The sequence below is a fragment of the Paramisgurnus dabryanus genome, chromosome 8, assembly GCF_030506205.2.
Source record: "Paramisgurnus dabryanus chromosome 8, PD_genome_1.1, whole genome shotgun sequence".
In the NCBI taxonomy this organism is placed as follows: Eukaryota; Metazoa; Chordata; class Actinopteri; order Cypriniformes; family Cobitidae; genus Paramisgurnus; species Paramisgurnus dabryanus.
Genome location: NC_133344.1, coordinates 33,122,804 through 33,148,853, shown reverse-complemented (window position 1 = coordinate 33,148,853; position 26,050 = coordinate 33,122,804). Strand labels below are relative to the sequence as shown.

The 26,050-nt window shown below is 38.5% G+C and overlaps 4 protein-coding genes across 4 annotated transcripts in view; 2 read left to right on the top strand and 2 right to left on the bottom strand.

Annotated features, from left to right (window-relative positions):
* Positions 1–26,050, bottom strand: part of ptgir (prostaglandin I2 receptor) — a 112,068-nt gene that overhangs the window by 35,804 nt on the left and 50,214 nt on the right. The window lies entirely within an intron of this gene.
* Positions 19–5,839, top strand: trappc4 (trafficking protein particle complex subunit 4). The gene is made up of 5 exons (XM_065281594.1): positions 19–227; positions 323–497; positions 4,115–4,218; positions 4,304–4,430; positions 4,529–5,839. The coding sequence occupies exons 1-5, from the start codon at positions 53–55 to the stop codon at positions 4,605–4,607; spliced, it is 660 nt and encodes a 219-aa protein (XP_065137666.1). The 5' UTR covers positions 19–52; the 3' UTR covers positions 4,608–5,839.
* On the bottom strand, positions 5,023–13,181 carry slc37a4a (solute carrier family 37 member 4a). Its single transcript, XM_065281595.2, has 9 exons — positions 12,989–13,181; positions 11,774–12,051; positions 11,070–11,302; positions 9,059–9,302; positions 8,494–8,652; positions 7,903–7,988; positions 6,867–6,980; positions 6,189–6,327; positions 5,023–6,104 (listed from the first exon to the last, which is right to left on the bottom strand). The coding sequence occupies exons 2-9, from the start codon at positions 11,919–11,921 to the stop codon at positions 5,938–5,940; spliced, it is 1,290 nt and encodes a 429-aa protein (XP_065137667.1). The 5' UTR covers positions 11,922–12,051; positions 12,989–13,181; the 3' UTR covers positions 5,023–5,937.
* calm3a (calmodulin 3a (phosphorylase kinase, delta)) lies at positions 14,098–25,505 on the top strand. The gene is made up of 6 exons (XM_065281593.1): positions 14,098–14,261; positions 17,895–17,925; positions 18,214–18,357; positions 20,411–20,517; positions 20,893–21,028; positions 24,031–25,505. Exons 1-6 carry the CDS (start codon positions 14,259–14,261, stop codon positions 24,057–24,059), a joined length of 450 nt encoding a protein of 149 aa, XP_065137665.1. The 5' UTR covers positions 14,098–14,258; the 3' UTR covers positions 24,060–25,505.

Genomic DNA, 26,050 nt, shown 5'->3' with positions numbered 1-26,050 from the left:
GACAAAGTCACATGACTCTGCCCCGCCCATCAGCTGTTCGATCGGAAGTAATATGGCGATCTTCAGTGTGTATGTTGTAAATAAAGCTGGTGGACTAATTTACCAGTATGATAATTATGTCGCTCGTGCTGAAGTGGAGAAAACATTTAGTTTTCCTCTTGATTTAGTGTTAAAGATTCATGATGAGAAGGTCGTGGTTTCATTCGGACAGCGGGATGGCATCAGAGGTGTGTGTGCCTCATTTCATTAAATGACGTTCAGAAGAAAATTCACTGTAAATCATATTTGTTTTTTATTCATGTGATGTGTTTCTCGTATACAGTGGGTCATGCAGTTCTGTCCATTAACGGGGTGGATGTGAACGGTAAATACACGGCAGAAGGGAAGGAGATAGTGGAATATCTTAAAGATCCTGCGAACTATCCAGTGTCCATCAAATTCGGCCGCCCTCGCCTCACATCCAATGAGAAACTCATGTTAGCTTCAATGTTTCACTCGTGAGTATAAAATAATCAGTAATCTGATCAGTGTGACGATGTTAAATGTGACTTCATGCGACCTGCGCAAACCTATTGAAGTATGACATCGAAGTATCGCGAGAGCAATTCGTGAAGCCTAGCTTTTAATAGCTCACGCGATACTTCGATGTCATGCGCTGATCGATCTGCGCAGCGTCGAAAACAATGAATGTTTTTTTAGGAACCATATTAATTACCATTGGCAATAACCATGGTTATTGTATAGTAACCATGGTTTAACCATGTTTTTACAGTCGTAAAACCACAGTTAATTTTTAATTATTAAAGATTTAACTATAGTGAACTGATGAACTGTAGTAAATACTGTTGTATACTTTAATATTTACCGTGGTAAGGTTAAAAAACACTATAGCGCATAGGAATTTTACTACAGTTTACTATAGTGAATACTATAGTATACTACTGCATTTTGTTCATGTGGGTTTTGTACCAAACAAGTGCTTTTGAGTAAATTATATACATTAAATAATAATTATAAATATACAACGTGGTCCATTTAACATTAGGCTTAACATTAGGTATAAGGAAATTATACACTCACCTAAAGGATTATTAGGAACACCATACTAATACTGTGTTTGGTCCGCTTTCGCCTTCAGAACTGCAATTGATTCAACAAGGTGCTGAAAGCATTCTTTAGAAATGTTGACCCATATTGATAGGATAGCATCCTGCGGTTGATGGAGATTTGTGGGATGCACATCCAGGGCACGACGCTCCCGTTCCACCACATCCCAAAGATGCTCTATTGGGTTGAGATCTGGTGACTGTGGGGGGCATTTTAGTACAGTGAACACATTGTCATGTTCAAGAAACCAATTTGAAATGATTCCGGCTTTGTGACATGGTGCATTATCCTGCTGGAAGTAGCCATCAGAGGATGGGTACATGGTGGTCATAAAGGTATAGACATGGTCAGAAACAATGCTCAGGTAGGCCGTGGCATTTAAACGATGCCCAAATGGCACTAAGGTGCCTAAAGTGTGCCAAGAAAACATCCCCCACACCATTACACCACCACTACCACCAGCCTGCATAGTGGTAACAAGGCATGATGGATCCATGTTCTCATTCTGTTTACGCCAAATTCTGACTCTACCATCTGAATGTCTCAGAAATTGAGACTCATCAGACCAGGCAACATTTTTCCAGTCGTCAAATGTCTAATTTTGGTGGTGATCTTGTGCAAATTGTAGCCTCCTTTTCCTTTTTGTAGTGGAGATGAGTGGTACCCGGTGGGGTCTTCTGCTGTTGTTGCCCATCCGCCTCAAGGTTGTGCGTGTTGTGGCTTCACAAATGCTTCGCTGCATACCTCGGTTGTAACAAGCAGTTATTTCAGTCAAAGTTGCTAGCATCAACAAGGCATTTTCGCCCACAGGACCACCACATACTGGGTGTTTTCTCTTTTCGCACCATTCTTTGTAAACCCTAGAAATGGTTGTGCGTGAAAATCCCGGTAACTGAGTAGAGTAGATAGATGGTACCAACAACCATGCCACATTCAAAATTGCTTAAAGGAGTCATATTATAAGGCTAAAAAGCACATTTCTTTGTGTATTTGGTGTAATACAATGTGTTTGTGTGGTTTATGGTTAAAAAAAATCATTATTTTCCACATACCATAAATTTCTTTAGCACCTCTAAGTCCCGCCCATCTGAAACAGGTCGTTTGGTACAAAGCTCATCGTTATGAGAAAGCGTGGTGTCAACGGGTGTGAACTGATTGGCCAGCTATCCAGCGCGTTGTGATTGGCCGAATACCTCAGTAACATAATCGGAAAAATGACGCTCCTTGCCAAGTTTTGGAAGATGAGCTCCCAAAACAATAGTGAAAGCCACGAGATACTATCGTATTTACTACTACCTTATCAACACGAGCCTGAATCGGACCCAGAAAACACGGATGGCTAAGCTAATCGATCAACTTTACCAGTGCGATGTGAGCAGAACGTAACAGATGGTAAGGTAAGGATACTAAAACATAAACCATGTTTGCATTTGTGAACGTAGAAACAACAAACAATCACTAATCTGCACTTCTCTTTGGATCATCATTAGGAAATGCGTTAAAACACAGGCTGCTCAAAACTCGTCTTTGAATCGTCAGTGAGGAAATGTATTAAATATGAAAACATCAGCTACTTACAGGATGTCAGTGTAGTTGCAAAGTTACAATTGCTCCACTTTATAGACGAAGCCTTTGTGTACATCTAGCGGTTGTACACCACGATGTTTAGAAAGTAATCCACCTTAAAATGTGCAGCACACAATCGAACATTTAGGCTGTACTGTTCTGAAACAGTGTTGTAAATAAAACCTAACTACTGGTTTCTTAATGTTTACTCTGTTGGAATGCCACCCAGGGTAGTTTTGCAACGAAACACAGCGTCTGCTCGACATGGCGGAAACAACAATACTACAGTGTGATTGAAAGTTACACCCTCTATCTTTGAGTATATATGAGGGCGGTGTAATGAAAATGTTCAAACCAGTATGACGTCTAACTGCATGGGCGTGTTAAACGAGCCGTTTTAGGTGGGCGTGGAATTCCGTGGATGAGGCTTCACGTTTAAAAAGAATATCTCTTTGGATTTGAAACTTTAATTGTTGCAACTTTACAGATCTTTTATGTGCACAGACATCATTTAACACTCTAAAAACAAAGGAAAACATGCAATCAGACAATATGACTCCTTTAAATCACCTTTCTTCCCAATTCTGACATTCAGTTTGGAGTTCAGTAGATTAGGTGTGTTCGACATCGGCTGTGGCTGGATGTAACCGATCGGCGAGATTAGCCGCGTGCAGGCGGGGAGGAGCTGAAAACGGAGATGTGAAGTCTTTTTACAAGAATAAAAATAAGTTTTTTACAAGAATAAAGTTCAAAATAAGCATAAATTATTTAAATACCAATGTAGTGGGGTCTACGTTTTTTCATTTCTATTTCCATTTTATTTTGATGAAGATGACACAATATAACATCGCGACTACATGAAAATAGCTTTAACTGTTATAAAAATACAGATTTGTGAGCATTTGTGGAACTGAGGGCGTGAAAATAAACACGAAATACACGTGATTGTTGTCATGTGGTAAATCCGACCAATCGTGAAACAGCTGTGTCGTCATTACAGCCCGTGCAGCTCCTCTCCGCGAACTGCGCTGGCTAACTCAGGCGGCTGATCTCGAACCACTCTTGCAGTACTTAAAAACCATATGACACAGTCACATGCCTGCAGCGCCAACTTAAGTCGGACAAAATGACTAACCGGAATGCACTGCTTCAAGTCAGCCGCCGATCGGTCTGCGCAGCGCCGCATGAAGTCGAACACACCTACTGTCTTCACCAGGACCACACCCCTAAATGCATTGAAGCAACTGCCATGTGATTGGTTGATTAGATAATTGCATTAATGAGAAATTGAACAGGTGTTCCTAAAAATCCTTTACATGAGTGTATGTGCTAAAGGTTATTTTTGTGAAGAGACTTAAATACTGTAACTAATGGTTAAAATATAATTCCTCATTATGTTTTTTGAATGTTTTAATTGCATTTTATTTTTTCTATTTTTAAGGCTATTTGCTATTGGATCACAGTTATCCCCTGAAGTTGGCAGCTCTGGTATTGAGATGTTGGAGACAGATGTGTTTAAACTACATTGCTTTCAGACCCTAACAGGTATGGTCTAGATAAAAAAAGTAATATTTTTATAGTTGGATGTGATGGCTGGATAAATCCCCAGTGATTCTTCTTTGTTTTTCAGGAATAAAGTTCATTGTATTGGCAGACCCTCGGCAGACTGGTATCGATGGACTATTAAGAAAGATTTATGAAATCTACTCAGATTTTGCTTTAAAAAATCCTTTCTACTCTTTAGAAATGCCAATCAGGTATGTAATGCGTTTATAAGCTTTGTATATAGTGTTACATTTATCATCCTATCAGCAAGATGATGTGCATAAAACATAACCAAAATATCTTTTTCCAGATGTGAGCTTTTTGACCAAAATCTAAAGAGTGCTCTGGAAATAGCAGAGAAGGCTGGGACATTTGGACCAGGCTCTTGATCTACACATGAATATTCATCTGCCTCCAGTCAATCATATGTACTGCGAAATGGCAGAGATGATGCTGGCATAAGGACTTTTCTAAGAACAGCTTCTTTTCAAATCTGTACAACCCCAAATTTGAAGTGTGAAATAATACATGGCATACCATCTGTATATAAGCTACACTGACACAATGTGCATTTGTAGGCTCTTGTCCAGCACTTTTAAGTTGGTACAGCTCAACTTTTTGAAATGCTTTGCTGTAATCTGTTTAAATGTGTCATTTGCAATTTAACATGTAATTTGCTTTCAGTCAGAAGACTATGATGGTGTGGAGTATTTTCAAGTACACAACCTTACACCCTAATCTTATTTGTTTAGGTCAAATGCAAAATTGTTTAAGTTTGAATGTAGACATGTAAATGAGTTCAGCTTAATGTAAAGGGTTTTATTTATATAAACTCATTTATTGTGCTATTTAAAAATCATGTGGCAAAACATTTGCATATTTCATTATACACATTTATAAATTTTGTAATACAGATAGAGAGGTAGGACCAGTTTACACATCATTAAAAAACTGATAATGATATTAACACCACTGAGAAAAAAGGCTTTATAAACTCTTGCAAGTCGATCAAATCCAGTAACGTGATCAGAACAGTATAAAATACTGTTATCCAGTTTTAATGGAATACAGAATAAATAACACTTTTCTGAAAGCAATGTCCACAACATGTTCTGTTATGTTGTACACTGGTTAAAAAAAGTAGAAAATCCCCCCAAAAAAGTTGTTGATGTACTTTGATGTAATTTTCAGCAATACTACAACTGCAAAAGCCTTACGGGGCGCATTCACACGGGGTGTCAGCATTGACGCTTCCCATTCACTTTTAATGGGTGACGTCAAGCGTTGGCGAACTGAATTGTGGATACGTCGGCGCCACGTCAGTGCCGTTGCTCGCGGCAGAAGTTGAACATTTCTCAACTTTTCAAGCGGCAACGCGTGCGTCAGCCAATCATAACGCCTTATGCAAATAACCTAGGCAAAGCCAGCCAATTACGTTTATGGAAGACCAGAGCTTGTGTTGCGGCCACAGTGATTGGCTGTTGGCCACGCTTCAGACAAGCCTTCTGTTAAGCGTTAACGCTTACGCCCCGTGTGAATGTACCGTTAAAACAGTTCATCATTTTCAATATATTCATCTGTCATTAGTGAAAATAATATTATCTATCCATAATTTAACAAACACCAAAGGTAATTCCTTAAAAAAATTGGCACATTTTCAATAATCCCAGAGTATGCCCCATAATCTAGTTAAAAGATATTTAAAAAATAAACTGTTGCTTAGTCAGCCTTCTTAGGTATGCTTCCCATCTTGGTGCGGATATTCCGGAGCAGGAAATATCCAATCGTAGTGACCGTACAGAATATCTCCACTACCCAGAATGCTGTGTTCCAGCCATAGTGTTTGGCAATTGTGCCAAAAGGCAACCCTGAGAGGAAACCACCAACTGAAGAAAAAAAACATTTATGTTGTCATAAAATAAAATACTTCATACAAAATATAGTTATTGTATATATAATAATGCAATTACTGTTTGCCATCAAAGCAACAATGGCATGGGAGGTTCCACAGTAGTTTGATGGTGCGCTCTCATTCGCAAGAACTCCAAATAAAGCAATTGGTCCATATGAAGAAAAGCCAAATGCTGCCCCCAACAAAAGAATCCAGACCTGTCCATGAATAAAAATGACAACTGTGTATTAAAGGTGACATAGAATGATTGAGCGGGGTATTTATCCTTGTTCTGTGATGTGACATGTAGACAAAACATTTTTGGTTTGGGTCTGTAATGCCTTAGAAGCTTCCTAAAAACCTCTCTCAGATAGCTCTATTAGGGTGGGGGATTTTAAACAAGTGGTTTTGCACCTATTTGGCTCCCCCTACTGGCTTAACTTGCAATCTCATTACTGATTGGCTGACTTTGCTGCCACTCAAAAAATGTAGCCAATTATTTTAAAGTGGAGGGGCAGTGAGATGCCTGTGATGTCATAAGCATCAGTTTTTCAGATTGGGTGCGTTTTCTGGCTGACGTTTCTAAAAGAGGAATTTCTATGAGACTGAGATGTTTAGCATGTCTAGCACTTTTTGTATGTTTGTGAATGCGGGTAGACTACCAATATTCAACAAAGACAAGGTAAAAATGTTTTTTCATTCTCTGTCCCCTTTAAATAACACAGTATATAATAATAACACAGATGTAACCACGTACATTTGAGCTGTGTGTCGTGACAGTGGTGCGGAAAAGATACATGGAGATGCACATCCCAGCCATCATGGAGAGCAGGAGACCGTGCCGAGGATTTCCATGCAAACTCAGTCCTTGCTGTAAATAAAGAAGATTTTTACTTTTTTTTTTTTTACATATTGTTCACAATATAGTGGACTCAAAAGAGGACCCAGTTCTTTTTTGGTCCTCTTCAGAAGTGAAGTAATCTCAGACCCTTTCTTGCTTACATCACAACCTTATAAGAACTCAGACCCCAGCTTTCTGTTCAGCAGTTGATTGTGGCCTGGGACCTCATTGCGTTAACGTGTCACAAAAGAGCCCAAAAGTGAACCAGACTCAGACCACCTCCGGATGGGGTTTGAAAAGCTCCGAGAGCGTTTGGAGGGCTCAAACGAACTAGGTGCGAAAACACCCTAATGTAGTTTGGGCTCCTTCAATTTAAGTTTGGATTTTTAAACAAGTTAATGTCCACCAATCAAAACCACTGTCTAATTGTTTAGAGAAGCAATAGCACACATCATAATTTAACCCTGGAGAACCCAAGAACCCTTCCCTTAGCATTAATTAACATTGGCCAAATTTGACCCGTGGGTTCTCCAGGGTTAAGGTGTCATACACATCCTAAACGCAAATAGTGTAAAATTAGTTACACATTCAAGTTAGGGGTTAATTTTTGGAAAAATCCCTAATAACACAAATCAGTTACTAAGAAGATATTATAACCGTGATTTGGGGCATAATGATATCTTATGTAAGGAATAATTGACGGAGGGGCATTGAATTATTCGAAAATAATGCACGCCCAAGGTGGTAATGCGGCACGACGCAAAGCGAGAATGCATTATTTTCATCAATCATTATAAGTCAATTATTCCGCTTATACCACGTTTACCACAGACATTGCTAAAGTGGTTTATTTGACATTTATCGAAATAAAGCAAATCTGTGGAACGTTTCAGAATAAAGCGTTTAACAGCCCTGTAGTATAAATGTGGATATTGGTAATGTGCACACTTGCCTTTGCCACGGCCCTGTCTGACAGGTATCCTGCTGCTAAACTCCCCAATAGTCCTCCGATCTCAAGTGCGCTCATGAAAGAACTGCCTGTGAAAAACAGCAGCAATACACAGTGTAGTTATAGACCTGAAGGCCCATTATGTAGAGATTATTGTAGATTTTCTTAAAGAGGTCATACATGGAAAATATTTCTTGACTTTGAGGTATTTTGGCACTATGCCAAAATACTGTATACTTTAAACATTTTAAAAACTCAAAACTTTATGCTCAGTCAAAACATTTCTGCCCATACTCCTGCATTTTGTTTTGAGACCAATAAATAAATGTCTGTCCACATGTAGCTATTGACAGAAAAGGGCTGTTAAAACATATTTCTTAAAGAGACACAGCTTAAAAATAAAATATCAATTGAAACTGTCAATTGACAAACTAAATTATAGTGTTTTGGGTACAAACATACCTCACCATAACAATAAAAATGTATTCTAATAGTATATTATTACACATTCAATTATCTTCTGAAAGCTTTTGTGCAAAACACCTTACATTTAAAAAATGTTGGGACACTAAATACTTTGGTCAACACCAGTACCCATTAGTGTTGACTGGCCCTTGTCCTGGATGAGAAACAGCTGTCCCCAGTCAGTATAAGCTGTCTTTACCCCAAACACCACCAGGTAGCCAAATGATAACACCCACAAATATGGAGAAAGGATGAAGTCTTTGAAGGTGCTTTCGTCTTTGACGGAGCCTGAAATTCAGAAGTAAAAAATGAATAAAAAAATGTACATGGCAAACAGGGCCATGAAAGGACAATGTTGTCTCAGGAGAGGGACAAAACTATTCAGGGTCCATTTGTTAAGCGCCAATGACCTTCAACAGAAAAACTTGAATGAACACACACTCACTCTCAGTTAGTATATCTATTGGTTGTATTGTGCAAAGTGGACAACACCAGAATGTATTGTTACATTTTTTTTCTGTTTTCTTTATTATCTTAATACAACTAAAAAGCCTGCCGCAATATTTTAACAAACCTATAAATAACATTATGTTATTAGATTTGGCCGAAGTGGTACTGGTTTCAATAAATAAACAAACATGTTGTCATAACTCTAAAATGCAGTTTATGAACCTGAATATTTGTGGCATCATACCTCCTTTGCCTTTCTTTGGACCGGCGTCAATATTGGGCAGGCCGACTTCGCTGGGTTCATTTCGGATAATCATTAGACAGAAGATGGACGTGACCACACAGGTCAGGCCAGAGATGGACAATGTGGACCTCCAGCTGTAACTCTGAGCCATCACTGTGGCAATGATGGGACCAAGACCCCCGGCCAAATTCATACTGCAGGAAAGCACTGCCCACCACGTGCCAAACTGAGATGGCTCAAACCACTATTAAAACAGAGTGTGGACATTTATAAATCTATCCAATATGGGGTACCAATAAATCAAAGAAACAGTTTTAGTAAATTACATTTACATTACATTTACATTTTGTCATTTAGCAGACGCTTTTGTCCAAAGCGACTTACTAGTGAGGTAAACAATGGAAGCAATTATGGCAACACAAGAACAGCAATACATAAGTGCACTGGAAATCTCATCAAGTCCAACACAATATACATAGCATATTTTTAAAGAAATGTAGAGATAAAGAGAAAGGTAAATAGAGAAAGATAGTAAGTCCGTTATTAGGAAGTGAGGTAGTGGCGGAAGAGATGTTTTTTAGCCGAGTCTTAAAGACAGCTACAGTGTCAGCAGATCGTGTCACGACCGGCAGATCATTCCACAGTTGTGGAACAGTTCCTGAGAAGGTACGCGCTAGTGTTTTTTCCCTTTTTGAGATGCCACCACAAGCCGTTTCTCGGTGGCAGAGCGCAGTGATTGAGAGGGTACATAATGCTCTATAAGTAAGTGAAGGTAAGGGGGTGCTGACTCGGTGGTTTTAAAGGCCAGGAGCAGAGCCTTAAATTTGATGCGAGCTGCTATAGGAAGCCAGTGTAACTTGACAAAGAGAGGAGTGACGTGCGCCCTCTTTGGCTCATTGAAGACCACTCTTGCCGCTGCGTTCTGAATCATCTGTAGGGGTTTGGTCGTGCAGGCTGGAAGCCCTGCCAGCAGTGCATCTCAGTAGTCCAGCCTGGACAGGACAAGAGCTTGGACCAGGACCTGCGTAGCGTGCTCATTTAGGAAAGGTCTAATTTTCGTAATATTGTAGAGGATGAATCTACAAGAGCAAGCGGTGCTGGCAACATGCTCCGTGAAGCTAAGCCAATCAGCAATGACCACTCCCAGATTTTTGGCCGTCCTGGAAGGCGTGATTGTCGATGAACCTAGCTGAATGGAAAGGTTGTGCTGAATCTTTGGTTCAGATTATAAGACAAGAAGTTCTGTCGTCGCAAGGTTAAGCTGGAGATGGTGATCCTTCATCCAGAGTAAGATGTCCCTCAGGCATGCTGAGATGCGGGTAGAAACTGTGGGATCATCAGGGTGGAACAACAAGTGGAGTTGAGTGTCGTCCGCATAGCAGTGGTAGGAAAAGTCATGTTTTCAAATGACAGAGCCCAGGGATGTCATGTATATCGAAAAGAGCAGCGGTCCAAGCACAGAGCCTTGAGGCACCCCGGTATCGAGACGTTGGGGTTCGGAGATGTCACCTCTTCAGGATACCCAAAATGACATATCTGAGAGGTACGACTTGAACCATAAAAGCGCTGTGTTAGAGACACCCATAGACATGAGGGTCGACAGGAGGATACGGTGATTGACCGTGTCAAAAGCGGCAGATAGATCCAGTAAGATCAGCACAGATGAAAAATTAATCATTATTGGGAATAATAGATTAACCTAGGACTAGGTAGGGACGCACTAAGAGGACGGACTCAAAATCCTGGCCAGGACGTGTTTGGGAAAAATGGTACCTATGGTTACCCTAGCACTAGGCCTTAGTTATATTAGGACATTAAAGTAGTTTTTACAAACAAACCCAATACTGCTGTACATCCTAAGGTAAAAACAATGACACTGATATATGTTAAGATATGTGTTTTATATTTAGGCAGCTCAAACATGCATTTTAGTCTGCGAAGTCTCCCTGCCTGGGAAACCGCCCCTTTATGTATCTATTTCAAGTTTATGAAGCAAAGGATTGATTCATACCTTCCGTAGTACTTTTGCACATGGTGGCCAACCCAGACCCTGACCAAGTCCATTCAGGAACCACAGGCCCGCGAATATCGCCACAGAGGAGGACCAGGAGAAAACCACATTGATGACACCAACCATAAAGAGGCCAATGGAGAAAAGCCATCGGGCACTGATTTGGTCCGAGAGAACACCGCTTATAAATTTGCTGATGGCGTACGCCAGTGACTGACTGCTAGTGATAAGTCCTGCATTGACGAAAGATGAAATAAAGTTTGATTAGCTTAATAGCAAGAACAACTCCCATTTAAAATCAATTGAAAACATTGGAGTTTGCAAAGTGTGAGGGTACAACAGAACAAAAGAGATTTGGACTGTAGACTATGCGCACAAGAATAATTCAATCACTGTGCTGCTGATAAATCTGATACCGGACAAAACAAGCTACACTTTAGTGGTAGGAAAATAAGATGAGCCCTAAATATTAATTTACATTTGCCTAAGTGGCTTTAAAAGGTATTCTACAAAATCCCACATAACCACTGTTTTCCACATAAAATCATCCTACATAATGTAAAGAACATATATATTTAATGTTGACTGAGTAAGGGACCATTTCATAAACTAAACATTCAAATGCCATTATTCAGGTAACAAGACCTGTTTGAGCACATGACAGAGAAGACAAAGTACAGGCCACTAAAACTGCATACGCTCACCCAGGTCATCCTTATCCAGCGAGATCTCCTGCATTACAGAAGGCATAACAAACGAAAACGTCTTCCTGTTAAAGTAATACAATGTGTAGCCCACAAACATGGCAAGGAAGATAGTAGTCCTGTAGTAGGCATATCCAGACTTCGCCATGGTTGGGAATATTTAAAAAACGATAAAGTCAGAAAAGTAATCCACAATGCAGCAGGGTTCTTCTTCAGCTGAGCACAGGAGCCACCACGATCATCTGAAGTCTATGAACTCAGCAGTCTCTGGATCAGATCTAGTGAGGTCAGAAACATAGCTGTAATCAATGCAGGGTTAATGGTCAACCTGTCTGAGATCTTTGGAGTGTTCTTTGGCAAACAAAAGCTGAACAGATTGTGTTGTACTTTTAAATTTGTTCTTAATATAAAGAAAACAAAACAACACCTCACAGGCGTTTATGTCCTTATGTCCAGCAAACTGTTTACTAGGTTTGCAAACTCTGGTGATTTAAACATGTTATTGAAGATCTTCAAATCAGTGAGTTTAATGATTGACATGAGGGGTCTCTATGTGGTAGTTTATATGTTTGACCATCGGGGGCGTTAGTTTGTGTAGCTCTCCATTTAATTTCGCATTTCCTTGCATTGTTTATATTTGTGTTTTGCATCTCAACACCTTTCTTTCACAGTTTCACAATATAATTTCTCAGTCTAGTGAAAGTAAAAAGATATGTTCAGCTTATAGCTTCATAAGCGCTGCACACACAATGATCGGAGTATGGCATCAAAGTATCGCGAGAGTGTAAGCCAAGCTCTCGCGCTACTTGGATGTCGGCAGCGCAGAATGCAGTGCGAATCAAAAAGCTTGTTCAACTTTATGCGGTCCCGCAAGAACTGCTATGTGGATGAAATCAGAATACCGCGAGATCAATTCAAAGTCAGACTCCTCCGTATGATTTCTGAATTGCTCTCGCGGTACTTTGTGTCATACGCCTGTCGGTTCTTGCAGCGCCACATGAAGTCGAACAAGTCTAAACACATAACTGCAACCGTGTTGATTTACAACCGCAGTTTCGCAGACGTGGCATCGCCATTCAAAAATAACAATGCATTATCTAACTTAAAAGTCGACATGCTGGGCTTGATAACCTTTAACTATTTGTTAAATAATGTCAAATAATGCAGGTGGTGTATATTGGCAACATGGATACTTCCGTGAACAAGAAGAGTTACCTCTCATGTCTCTCTCCCAGCAAACACTTTCCTTTTAACATGTTATCCACGCATTAACCCTGTCCATCTCACAAGCGATACTTGAAAAAATATTGATCCTACTTGTTATTTCCATTTCTTCTTCACAGAATCATTTGGATGCTGTAGCGTAAATAACTACTGTACTCTTTCAGATTGTCTGGTTCTCGTCTGGATGCTGTAGCGTAAATAACTACTGTACTCTGTCAGAAATCTCAGCCCATTTCTGCCACCAACCGGTTAAATTGAAGTTAAACAACCCGAGGAAAATAAAAATCATGACAAAATTCATGTTTTTAATGTTATAATGACAAATCTATTGGCTTTTATGGACACTACAGGTAACGTGTTGGTTTTTATTGGACTGGACAAACATGTTTGCCTTTTGGTTTGCATGGCTAAATATTGTTTCAATGGCAGAAGCCAGCAGTAAGCCAGCATTTTTAAGTGGACATCATAAGTGCATCTTAAACTTTTGGATCAATATTTAGCCTGTAATAATGATATGCTAAATAGAATGAAATAAAGCCAGATAAACTTACATTTAAGGTAAAATGTTTCCCCATATGTATAAATACTCAAGTGTTCCCTTCCCAATGAATGCTGTTGGATATGTTCACCCTGTAAACCCTGACCCAGAAATATAAAATGCAATAAAGAACCATACAATTTCCTCTTTTTCATTCAACATATTATTAATTTATTTTTCTTAATTAAAAATACATTTGTGTATAAATATGAAAAAAATAACAACAACAAAAAAACAATATAATAAATATTAACAGAATAAAATGAAAAATGAATTAATAATGAAACATAAAATTAACATTTTGTAGTCAACAACATTGGCAAGTGTCCAAAGGATGTTTACTGACATTTTTAATAAGACATTAGAGCATATTTCTTCCTACAGAATCAGTGCTCTAGTACTGTGAAGCAGTAAAGTGTATGCACAAAAGTATGAGGTGCAGGAGGTACCTCAAAAACAACATCAATCGGAGTACCGCGAGAGCGATTCGACAGCCTTTGCAAATAGTGCGAAAGATGAGTTGCCGCGGAGGGATACAGTGTAAATGAGGCCAGAACGCTGCGGCGCATTACTACATTACCTCAATCTGCGGGTAACTTACTCACATACACACTCACAGATCCTGCGTTTATCTATCAACCTTTAAAACACTCACAGACAGCTCTCTGCTGCTGATTTGAGACACACTTCGCGGACGGGCTTTGAATAAATAACGCCAGCAGAATGGTGAGTAAAACTTATAAACCTGAGGTTTATTCACAGCTAACGGTTTAGCCGCCTTAGCATCCTGTCAGACACAGCTTGACAATTTAATCGTAACATTTAACAGTATTGCGATATCGGTTTGGGGGGTACTTTAGCTTTGCACAAATATGAAATATATCAAACGCGTTGATAATTTTTTTTGTAGTATAAAACGCTTAGTAGCCAGCTAGCTTAAATGAGCTGTATTTCATTTGTGTTAAATATGTTATAGGATTCCACTAAATACCTGTAAATTAAACAACGAATAGGGATAACGTTACATTTTTTAAATGGGTTCTGTGGAGTTTAGCGCGCGCGTGCTAGTGTACTCGCGCAAACTGAAGCCTGTCAATCAAACGCACAGCATTTCTGTTTTAGAATTAAATGTATATATTTTTTGAAAATGCAAGCTTGCTATTTTGTTTCAACGAGCTGTAGTGGATGTGTATAGAAATGCAGAATGAAATGCATGGAATGCGTGGTCTGTGTCCAGACCTTTGACAGCTGTTGACTATGCTTTAATGTTGAGAGTTAAACATGCATGCAGTACATCACGCGTGTTGCGTTCACGCGGTGCTTCATGTCATGTCGGTGTGTGAACAGTGACTGGCTGCTAATTTTACATGGACTGAGCTCATTGCCTTTAACAGAAGGATAAGTGTGGGCGTGGTGGTGTAAAAATAACCTTAACCATCAGCAAAGCAAACGCGCTCATGTTCCTCATTTCTGGAAGGGTCTTCCTCTTTGAATACTCTGCTTCTATATATTTACATTGCGTGCATCGTTCACAGATCCAGTACAAAGTTTGGTTCCTGATTTGGGGATAATATGGGTCCTGGTTTGTCTCTTGCACGTGCACAGGCCAGAGTTACGTAGGGTGGCTGTTGCGCACTGTGAGTCAGGTTGTTGAAAATCTGCAATTCAGCGTCTCCCCAATATTATCACCACGTCGCTGTATAAGGGATAAATATGAATGGACTGAGCAGTGAGATCGCATATTGCAGAAGGTTGAACTGCAGTGACGGATTTTGGTTGTGTCCCCTCCCAGATCCTTCTCTGCCCCTCCCCCTTTCCCCCTGCATTGAACCAAATCATAGCTGGTGCAGTAACACACTGACACAGGATCTGCAGTGCAGACACATGCGCACACGCTCATCAAAGTGGAATGCAGCTGAGAGAGGACTCTTGTTGCATGATAAACGTTCATCCCCTCATGCTCCTCTTAATCCGCCATCATTGCTGCAGTCGTTGAAATGCGGTTGGAGGCCTGAAAGGCAGCACTGAATATGTTAGACAGCAGCAACCGAAGTGGGAGTCCACCTGCGTCCAAACCAGATATTTTGCGCCTCGCCGCTGGATCTACAGGAGGACATGTCACCTGATGTCTGAAACCAATGAAGAAACACTTTCTTTATGTTTACGACTACTAGTTGGAAGTTGGTAGTTAGTGAAAGTCATGCTGTTGGAGGGATATCTTAGTAGCATGCTGAGACAATTATCACTAGGAGCAACCTTACAATCTCTGTGTTACCCATGTTATGCCTCTTTACCCATTTTCGGTTATCCGTAAGTGATGCGCGGTGACGCGCGGCCAAGATGGCAATGGCAGGCACTGCCTACTTTAAGCTTCAAAAAAGCTCTTCACAAACCTATGGGTGACGTCACAGACACTACGTCCATATTTTTTTAAAATAAAAGTCTATGGGAAAGACATTTGTCTAAAATCACAATTAAACAACTTATTTCCAAACAAAAATGTAACTTATCAACGTTATCATAACTTTTGTTTCTTAAGCTCGAATTGTGCTGAATTTTTTTTCAAGGGTGGTTTCAGCTTCTGCGCACAAATTGACAAGCACCCTTAGGGATGTGATTTTTTTGGGGGGGTTCCGTATTTTTCTGACCTTGGTGGGATGACTTAATTAAACGTAAATTCGATGAGTTTTATTTTTGAGATGGTGGGTGGGAAAATTGCGCGTTGTTTGTAGACGCCTTCATCCAACATGTATCCCATACATTAGGTTTCTTTGAGTTCATGCCGTACCGCAAACACGACAGGCAAGTGACATTAAAGTACCACAAGAGTGATTCGAGAAATCATAAGGAAGTCTGCTTTCGAATTGCTCTCGCGGTACTGTGATGTTCTTCAGCATACACGTGCTTGTTGAGGATGCGCAGAGCGACTACATTCGGGACGTAAAGTCATCAATCGAGTAAACGCAAAACGTTGCAAAACGTTATCACTGTAGATTTCTGAGGCGTCAATGATATCAATTAAAACAACATGTATATACATTACAAAGTGACTTGAAAGGATTTTATTGGAATGGAAAAAATGATGGATGTTGGCTACTCATCGCTTGTAAGTCACATTGGTCTACTAGCCTACTGTAAATACGTAAATGTAAACATGTTAAAATCGCAAAATATTGCATAAAATACTGTTAATACAAACCTTCCTTATTTTTTGTCCTTGGCCAATCACATGCCTGAACATTGTGCAGAGCCCCTCTCACAGAAAATCATCAGTCTTTATCGATTGTTGATTGGCTCTTTTTAATGGAAGGCGGGACTTGTCACGAGTGGCCATATCGAGCACTGCATCTTAAACGCAAGTTAAATGTTTGCCAGACACAATCCCTTGGAAAAGGAATAGCACATCTCTTTCTATTAAGGCACATCTTAAATTATCATTCATGCCTGTTGCACAAACAGAGCTGGATAAATTCGCAGTTTTTTGAGTTTTGTCTGGAAAAGTCCCTAACCTTAAAAATGGCAAATAGTATACAAATATGCCATCCTTGGCACGCCTTAAAAAGAGCCAATAAACAATTGATAAAGTCCGAGATTCTTTGTGGGAGGGGCTCTGCACAGGGTTGTGTTGAGCACTTGCCAACCTGTGCACGGTAGCTGAACCACCCTTGAAAATTTAGCGCAATTTGAGCTTAAAAAGTTGAACTCTGGTTGTCCTTTTTCTCACCCCATATGATTTCCTGTTTCTTATCTAATAAAGCTGACACTTTAGCAAATGCCCTGAAAACGACCTACAACAGCATGGGATTGTGAATCAGAAATGTAAAAAATACCATACAGAATCTGGTGAAAGTCTTGTATCTAGCTCTATTATTCTGTTATTGCGAAAAGCATTTGTATCACAGATGGCAAGCCAAATCTATTAAAGTTGAAGCTTTTGCCTCATGGATGAGTCTGGCCGCCTTCCCGTTTATTCTATTACAGATCATTTTTCACCACATTCAATTGATGCTGAGAGCTTTGTAAATCACCAGGCTTTAAACCAAATCACAGCTGAATCGCTCCAAATGAATCCTCTCAAATGTATTGTGAATGCAGATGAATCCTCTCCTCTTTAATAATTGACTACTGAACTCTGTGTCAGAGAGAAGTGCAATCATTTTAAGTGTGTCGCATTCATGACCCTGTACCCAGCACTGTCTAATTATATCAGCTGGAGATATTTTTAAAGAAGTATTTTTATACATGTCCTTCATTATACTCATTTTGAGGTGTATGTGTGTGAAGACTAGGAAATTTAATCTTGTCTGATAGTGATGTGGCATTCAGTGACTGACTTTCTTTCATTTTCTACATTTACAGGCAGACCAGCTGACTGAGGAACAAATTGCAGGTGAGTCACGTTTATCTGGGCTTCTCGAAAGTCCAACATCTTAAATCAAGTGAAATATTACGCTGTTTTCGAACATATTTGAGTGGTTATTTCTGACATTTTGTTTATGAAAAATGAAGTTTGCATTTGCAATTACAATGTATGCATACTATATTAAAATACTGTTTTCGTAATAACTTATATTTGACATAATGTATGTAATACAACAGAAAAAACTTGAGATACTTTTGCTATAGAAATATACTGTAGTGTGATTTAATGTGTGGATTATGACTTTGATTCAAACAGAGTTCAAGGAGGCGTTTTCACTCTTCGACAAAGATGGCGACGGCACCATAACCACCAAAGAGCTGGGCACGGTGATGCGTTCTCTGGGTCAGAACCCGACTGAAGCCGAGCTTCAAGATATGATCAACGAGGTTGATGCTGATGGTGAGACTCATTTACAGTTCCTCTAATGCGCGGATGTCAGAAAATTGCAGGCTGGTGAGTTGGAGCAGGTTTGGAGCTAAACTCAGCTAACCGGATGATAGCTCTCAAAGAGATGGGTTTTACACCTCATTATGCTTTTAACCTAACAATTAATACAATTTAGGTATGTTCCAATTAAAACCTTGCCTTAAAAAGTAATTTGTAAAATACTGATCTGGAACCAGTGCATTTGTATCTATAGTCATAGTCTAGCAGAAAAGATTATGTTAGGATTATGAACTACTAATTCATGGGTTGTCCTACCTAACACAGTTACACTAACTATATATACTTCTGTGAGTTTATATACTAATTGTTATTTATACAGTTAATGCACATTATAGAATGGTGTTCCAATCCTTGATTCCGATTGGTCAATAGCTGTTTTTATTTATGATGAATCGCAGCTATGACCACTGCACCCAACAATTCTGTGTACAAGCACCCAACGCAATGCAAACTTGTGTGAAACATTATGTTGCTGCTCGCAGTCCGTCGGGAACTATTTTTCCAGTAGAAGGAAGGCTTTCAATGTTTTACTTGATGAAAGTTGCGCTAATACATATTTTTTGCTTTAATATGTGATGCGATCTGGTAAAACCCATCACATGGTGAAAATGTACAAATTGTAGATTTTGATAGCATATGAAAGCTGGATTAAGCCCTTTCCAAATCTGTTTTTGTTTTTTTATAGCTTGTCTAAAAAGTTATGGTTATCTGAAGTTGGCTAATCGCTGTGATTTTCTGGAACAGAATTTTGGGAATAACGGGTTTAAAAAGAGAGGCAATGAAAATAAAAGCACAACAGTCAAGTATTACAAGTAAAAGACATAATTATGCCATTATCTGAACATCATCTATTCACTTATTTGCATAAAAAACATGTTTCTGAAGAATTTTTGTCAACCTGCAATACCACGCTTATCCACTAGATGGATAACTTACCCAATTTATGAAAAATACTGAAGCTAAAACGTCATTTACTAATTTTAAACTCCGTGTATGTTTTGATAATCGTTTTGAATCTGATCTCTAACAAAATTCCTTCACAAAAATGCAATTTTTTCAGTTTTTTTCAAAAAAAAATTATTTTTAAACAAAAATACTAGGGCTGGGCATAGTTTAATCTAGATTAATCTCATACAAAATAAAAGTTTTTTTTGTATAATATGAGTTTGTACTGTGTGTAAATATTATGTATTTTTAAACACATACATAAATATACATTTAAGAAATGTTTTATTTATATATTGTTTTTATTTATATATACTTTAGAATATATAAAATATTAATACACATGTACATGTTTCTTAAATACATACATACATGAATGTGTGTGTGTTTATTTATATATACATAATAATTACACACAGCACAAACTCATATGTTATGCAAAAAAAAACTTTTATTTTGTATGAGATTAATCTATGCCCAGCACTAAAAAATACCCATATTTAAGAGTTTATGAGCAGAGAAAAAATATGAAACGGATAGGATGAAACGATTTTTCCTCATTTTGTTTGTTTGTTGATTGTTTGTTTGAAAGGAGATGGTCTGTTCGTTCGTTTGTATGTATTTATATTTTTAGAAGAACAAGGCATTGTGAAACTTTTGTGAAAATCACAAAAAATGGCTGGCGGGGAATGAGTTAAAGACGCAGTCTTTTCAGCTTGTCTCTATAAATTGCTTTGTTTCTGCACTAAACAAGTGAATTTTGCCTAGATATCTTCAGAGATGACAGACAAGAGACTTGTGGGACATCTGACAGGTTTTCCCAGAACGCATCACGTATTTATAGTGTGTAGTAACTGTTTTCTAAAAGCAATGCTTCCACAATAATTAATTAGACTACTCTACACTACAGCCCAGCCTCTTGCACCTTATTGCTTAAACACTTAATCATTATTCATACACTTCCTGGGTAATGTAACGTTGTATTTTGACACTAGTGTTAAGGTACAGGATGCAAAACTTTAGGTTTACCTTTTCGTTTAATCTCGTGGTCTCTCCACAGGCAACGGAACTATAGACTTCCCAGAGTTCCTGACCATGATGGCAAGAAAAATGAAGGACACGGACAGCGAAGAGGAAATCCGAGAAGCTTTCAGAGTCTTTGACAAGGTGAGAAATCGTCTGCAGCTGCCACAAACATGAAACTTAAAGACCCAGTAAAGCAGATGATGACAGTACAGAATCTCGACATAATTAACAGAGGTGGAGCCTCTCTCTAGATGCTGTCCGTGTGTGCTGTGTTTGCTGGACAGACAGCGCTTGTGTTTATTTACTGCATTAGTTCATTGGCACAAAAGAAGACTTTAATCTGTTTAAATATATTTCGTTTTCCATCCACACCTGGGATGGTGTCTAGTGAAAACGTATAAACGTATCTACTGCAATCTTATAAATGTAACTTTACATGTAGACGCTGAGATATTAAAAAACAACAAGAAGCATAATTTCTTTATTGTGAGCACAGTTACTTTCTCTTGCCTTCAGGATGGGAATGGCTACATCAGTGCAGCCGAGCTTCGTCACGTCATGACCAACCTGGGTGAGAAGTTAACAGATGAGGAAGTGGACGAGATGATAAGAGAGGCAGATATTGATGGAGATGGCCAGGTCAACTATGAGGGTGGGTCACTTTCTTATCCAATCATTTAAGCTACCACTTGGTTAATGAAACCAACATGACATCATACAATCATTGTTTTTAAAAGGTCACATTTATATGAAGTGTTTTCATTGTGATTACATACAGGATGTAGCTTTTCAAGTTCTGTTCTTTTAATCATGCAAATTATAATCTAGTTGTTTAATAAACCCCCCAGAGGACTTTTTAGCTTGCACCTGCAGCATTTAACATTTAGCATAAAGGGTTCCACGGGTCCTTGAAATCCTTGAAAGTTTGTGAATCTGGGCGAAAAAAAATTCAAGGCCCTGGGAAGTTTTTGAAAATATACATACAAAAATACAGGTCATTAAAAGTGCTTGAATCTATTTAATGCAAGAAGTTTTCTGGAAAAATAAATCCATATTCCATGTGTAGTGTAGGATAATATTATAAAAATGATAGACTTTTTAAGCACACGTGCTAAACTTCTCGCTTTAAATGCTTATATCTTCTGATTGCGAATGTTGATTCATACCAAAATGCTTTTTTGCATAGTTGTGTTTGACACATGAAAACGTCTCGGGTTACGTATGCAACTGTTGTTCCCTGAGAAGAGAAAGAGACGCTGCGTCTCCCTTGCAGGGCCTGAAGTTAACTTTTTTGACCACCAGCCAGTGTGGCAGGTGGATTTCTAAATCACAGTGACTTTTTACCAGCCAGTTTTTTTTTTTTGCCTGAATAGTGAATGATAACACTGTCTTTATTGTATAAATTAAATATAATTATTTTTTAGAGCTACAAAAGTGATTTCTCTTTGTCTTAGATTGTTTGATTAACATTAATGACACAGACTTAAGTATGTTAATTGATGTTACTGTCTCTTTAAGACCAAATAAGCACTCTCTATACAAACACTTAAGAATTAAGAAATGTTTTTATTAGAAAAAGAATACTGTGAAGATCGTTTTGTTTATATGCGCCCTGTCAAGAACAGAAAGATTTTATGTACGCTTGCTTTTAGGACCATGTCTCTCCTATGTGTACTATTAAGTGCCCTTAAACCCGCGTGCGCGCACACAGACGGAGGGGGAATTCCAAACTGCGCACACAAACGCCCCACATACGTTTTTTTCATTACTCTATTCGCAAAATGTATGTTAATATACTACAGTATAAGACACAGTAGCGCAACCCTCTCTAAAGTTTACACATCAAGAGTCCTGATCCGTCACAGCACTACACATCTGTGCAACTGTGATTGTATTGTAGCCCATGTCAGCACTGCATTCTCATCCCATCTCACCAACAGTTTAATACTTACTCGCTCATCCAAACGTAGTCAGAGAAGTGCCTCATCTTCATTACAATTGCATGAACGTTGTGAAACAGCAGTCGCATCCTCTCTGTGAATAACTCAATTTGCATCAGTGATGCGTGGGTTGATCAGAAATGAGCAGGTGCCTGCGGTCACCCATCGTTACGAGTCATCCAAAAATAGTTGTAATGATATTCGGGCCGCGGCCGGTCGGGTCGTTTGAAATGAAGATGTCAATTAACTGTTTTAAACAATTGCGGGCGGGTTAGTTGAAAACGTTGGTCGGGAGCAGGTTGTTTATACATTGACCCGCGCATCACTGATTCGCATTGGCTACCCGCCAACGTGGCCGGTAGATTGACAGTGTTACCCGGCAATTGCAGAATCTACCAGCGCGTTTCCACAATGCCTTTTTTATTCAGTACACGTGAACCAGCTGAAACGAACAAGGAGATCAGTGAGTACATAACGGCTACCATAGTTGCAATACACATTTGGAAAAGTGAGGCGCTAGAGAGCACTATTTGTTTGAATGCAAAATACAATTTCACCACTAGATGGGGGTAAGTCCTACTTACTGTCCCTTTAACTTTTTTAGTAGCACTGGTTCTCCCAAATATAAAAGCTTGGAGCACCAGCAAACATTTAGAAGCATCCATTGAGAATTATAGGAGCACCACAACTTCCTCATCCTGAAGATTAAAACCTTGAACAATCAAACTTGATCTTAAATTATTTAATACACTTGATTTGTGCCTGGCCCATTTTTAATCAAGCTCTTATGCTTAAAACGTGTAGAATCATGGGGCCCTATAAAAAACATTGCATGTTATTTTATATCATTTATTTTAAATTCAGTTTATTTTCACAAATCCCAATGTTTTCTGTTTTATTTTTTCTTGATTTTCTCTATTCATTTTCTTTAATGGTTAATTAAATTTCACTCAATAAACGGCATGTTTAATAAACTGAATTCATAAAATGTAGTAATTTATCTTTTCTAAAATAATTAAAAAATATATATTTTTGTCAGTGCTGCATAACAAAACTTTGTTTAAATAAAAAATAGAGTAAAAATATTTTGAGTTTGATTATATTACTATTTTTTTATTAATGTAGATTTTACTATACAATAGTAATATATATATATATATATATATATATATATATCTATCTGTCAGCTTCATTAAGTTTAACAAATTTATATTGAGGGTTGGTCAGTGTGTATTCGCATTTCTCAATGAAATCCGTGTGAAATCTGACAGCAGCTTTGAATATGAAAAAAAACAGCACAAAACTTATCCGTGTGAAGTTTTATTGGTCTATGAGACGTTTACTATTTGTTCCACAGTATATGCAAATGTTTCGTAAAGAAATTAAAGGCGGGGTGCATGATCTCTGAAAGCCAATGTTGACATTTGAAATCAATACATCCATACCCCAATAGAATCTTGACCTTTTGATAGACTTGCCCCACACATACACAACCCAGGCAACGATGTGGGTTCGTAGACACGCCCCTTACTGCTGATTGGTTACAAGTGTGTTTTGGCCCTGTTTGCAGAGCTTAGACCGTAGGCTTGACAAAAAGATTGTAAGTGATGATGATGCTTTAGGATTGGGATTATATGGTGATGTACATTATTTCTCTGCATTTCTCTGCATGCTTTTGTTTCATAATATTAATTTGTTTCTTTTTTTTTTGCAGAGTTTGTCCAGATGATGACTGCAAAGTGAAGGACTCTCCTATCCTTTAATCTTTCTCTCTCTCTTACATTGCTTGTCCTACTAAGATCACTCTGTCTTTAAAAACGAAAAAATAACAAGTTTACTTCAGAGAGAATTTAAAATTCTGCGATCTCTTGCCAAAAATGTCTAATTTTCAAAAGCAATTTGTGAAAAACAATAGCAGACTTGTCCCAGCAGATGTGAATGGACCAAGCATAACTGCATGAGCCCTTTCGGAGCAAACGTCTCCAGACCTGACAAACATTTTGAGGACAGAACGTCACTTTAGTCGCAAATGAGTTGAAGTCTTTAAAATGCGGAGAACGCCTCTCACGAGTGTTCTTTCATTGCATCAACAATAGATTTTAATAACACTTATTCTAATAATGCTAAACAATTGTGGTAAATAGTCCAGGGTCACGGTGAGCAAAACCAATAGCTTGTGACCTTTTGTGGTGAAGTCATGCTTTTTGCGTATCGCCTTCTCCTGTTTAAGACTCGAAACGGAACAAAAACTGGATGTTTATGAAGACGTATTTATTGTTCAAAGCCGACGTCATACTCGTACTATGTATAACCGAGGTTTATTGGCAGTGACTTGAAGAGTGTGTCTTTACGGGCTATAAGGCATGTTACCAGTGTTTACCATTGACTGGTTAAACCTTTATTTCACTGTGGGTTTTGTCATGTGTTACGACGGCTTCAATCTTTGTGGGAGCACCGAGATGCAAAGTATATACAGCAGAATGGAAATGTGATCGAATAGCATAACTGTAAAAAAAAGATGCTTCATAATGCTATCAGTGTAAATGTACTGTTCTCCAATATTAACGTCTGGTAAACTTTGCATTGCCTATTGTTGTTCTGCAGTAGTTAGGTCTGTGACTTTTGTTTGAACCACGGTCTTGAAATGTGCCATAATACTCGTAAGAAATCTTGTAGTCATGTATTATCGATATATATAACTATACACACACACAACTAGCTATCTAATCTATATTTATATATATTTGCACTTTGGTGTAGATTATACCTTGATACACACGAGAGAAACCTGCTGCTGCTTCTACAGGTCAAATGTCTTTTGCTCTTGTGGGTTTGTCATAACCTCGTCAAGTGCTTTGAATTTCATTTGCGCTCCGCTTGCGAGAAACATGATGACGGTTATTTTGAGGAATGACTAGAAAATCTGTTAAATGTATTGCTAGAAATCTTTGAAGGGCTTGTTATTGGTCTAATAATTGGATTTTTTTTCTTTGAACGTATTACTTCTGTGGAGAAAAGCTTTAGGTGGTATATCTTACTCTGTTCGGGACTGTTTAAACAGTTTATGTTGTCAGGGTTAGAAACGAGCGGTTGGAAAAGTGATGATGATGATTCACGTGAAGGATGTACAGATAATATGTGAGATGCATCTGTGTTTTCCAATAAAATAAATGTATATGTTTATGCATACATGTCTGTGTTTTATGTGCACCCATGGTTAGTTCGAGATCCTCTCAGTGAGGGGTCTAAATCTCAATTTGTCTCTGAATAATTTTTGGATGGTCAGAAATCAGAGGATGGCATACCTTCTGACCTTAAAGTTTAACTGGATAAATGTGTGAGAGCATGCACATTGGACATTATTCACAGCAAAAAAATTACTTTCTTACTCTGAATTTTTGTCTTGTTTTCAGTAGAAATATCTAAAAATTCTTAAATTTAAGATGCTTTTTCTTGATGAGCAAAATGACCTTAGTAAATAAGTAGTGATGCACCGATGTATCGGCCACTGATATTTATCGGCCGATTTTTGATGAATTTGAAACCATCGGCAAAAGGACGAGAAGGGCCGATACCGATTATTTATTAATTAACCACATAAAGGCAATGAGTTGCATGTCTGTTGTTCAATTAAAAATGATTAAATGTTCTGGTGTGCACTATACTTAAGCACCGACAGAAAACCTTTGTTGAGCTGGCTCAAATGTCTTGGACAATAAAAGAAACTGACTGGA

What these genes read in the sequence shown, in the direction of transcription:
- trappc4 (XM_065281594.1), top strand. Translation starts at nt 53, where the DNA reads ATGGCGATCTTCAGTGTGTATGTTGTAAATAAAGCTGGTGGACTAATT. An exon ending in ACAGCGGGATGGCATCAGAG is followed by an intron (nt 228 to 322) that starts GTGTGTGTGCCT and finishes TCTCGTATACAG; the next exon opens with TGGGTCATGCAGTTCTGTCC. An exon ending in TTGCTTTCAGACCCTAACAG is followed by an intron (nt 4,219 to 4,303) that starts GTATGGTCTAGA and finishes TTTGTTTTTCAG; the next exon opens with GAATAAAGTTCATTGTATTG.
- slc37a4a (XM_065281595.2), bottom strand. Translation starts at nt 11,921, where the DNA reads ATGGCGAAGTCTGGATATGCCTACTACAGGACTACTATCTTCCTTGCC. An exon ending in TCCAAAGAAAGGCAAAGGAG is followed by an intron (nt 8,653 to 9,058) that starts GTATGATGCCAC and finishes TCTGAATTTCAG; the next exon opens with GCTCCGTCAAAGACGAAAGC. An exon ending in CAGACAGGGCCGTGGCAAAG is followed by an intron (nt 6,981 to 7,902) that starts GCAAGTGTGCAC and finishes CTTTATTTACAG; the next exon opens with CAAGGACTGAGTTTGCATGG.
- calm3a (XM_065281593.1), top strand. An exon ending in CAACGAGGTTGATGCTGATG is followed by an intron (nt 18,358 to 20,410) that starts GTGAGACTCATT and finishes GTCTCTCCACAG; the next exon opens with GCAACGGAACTATAGACTTC. An exon ending in CTTTCAGAGTCTTTGACAAG is followed by an intron (nt 20,518 to 20,892) that starts GTGAGAAATCGT and finishes TCTTGCCTTCAG; the next exon opens with GATGGGAATGGCTACATCAG.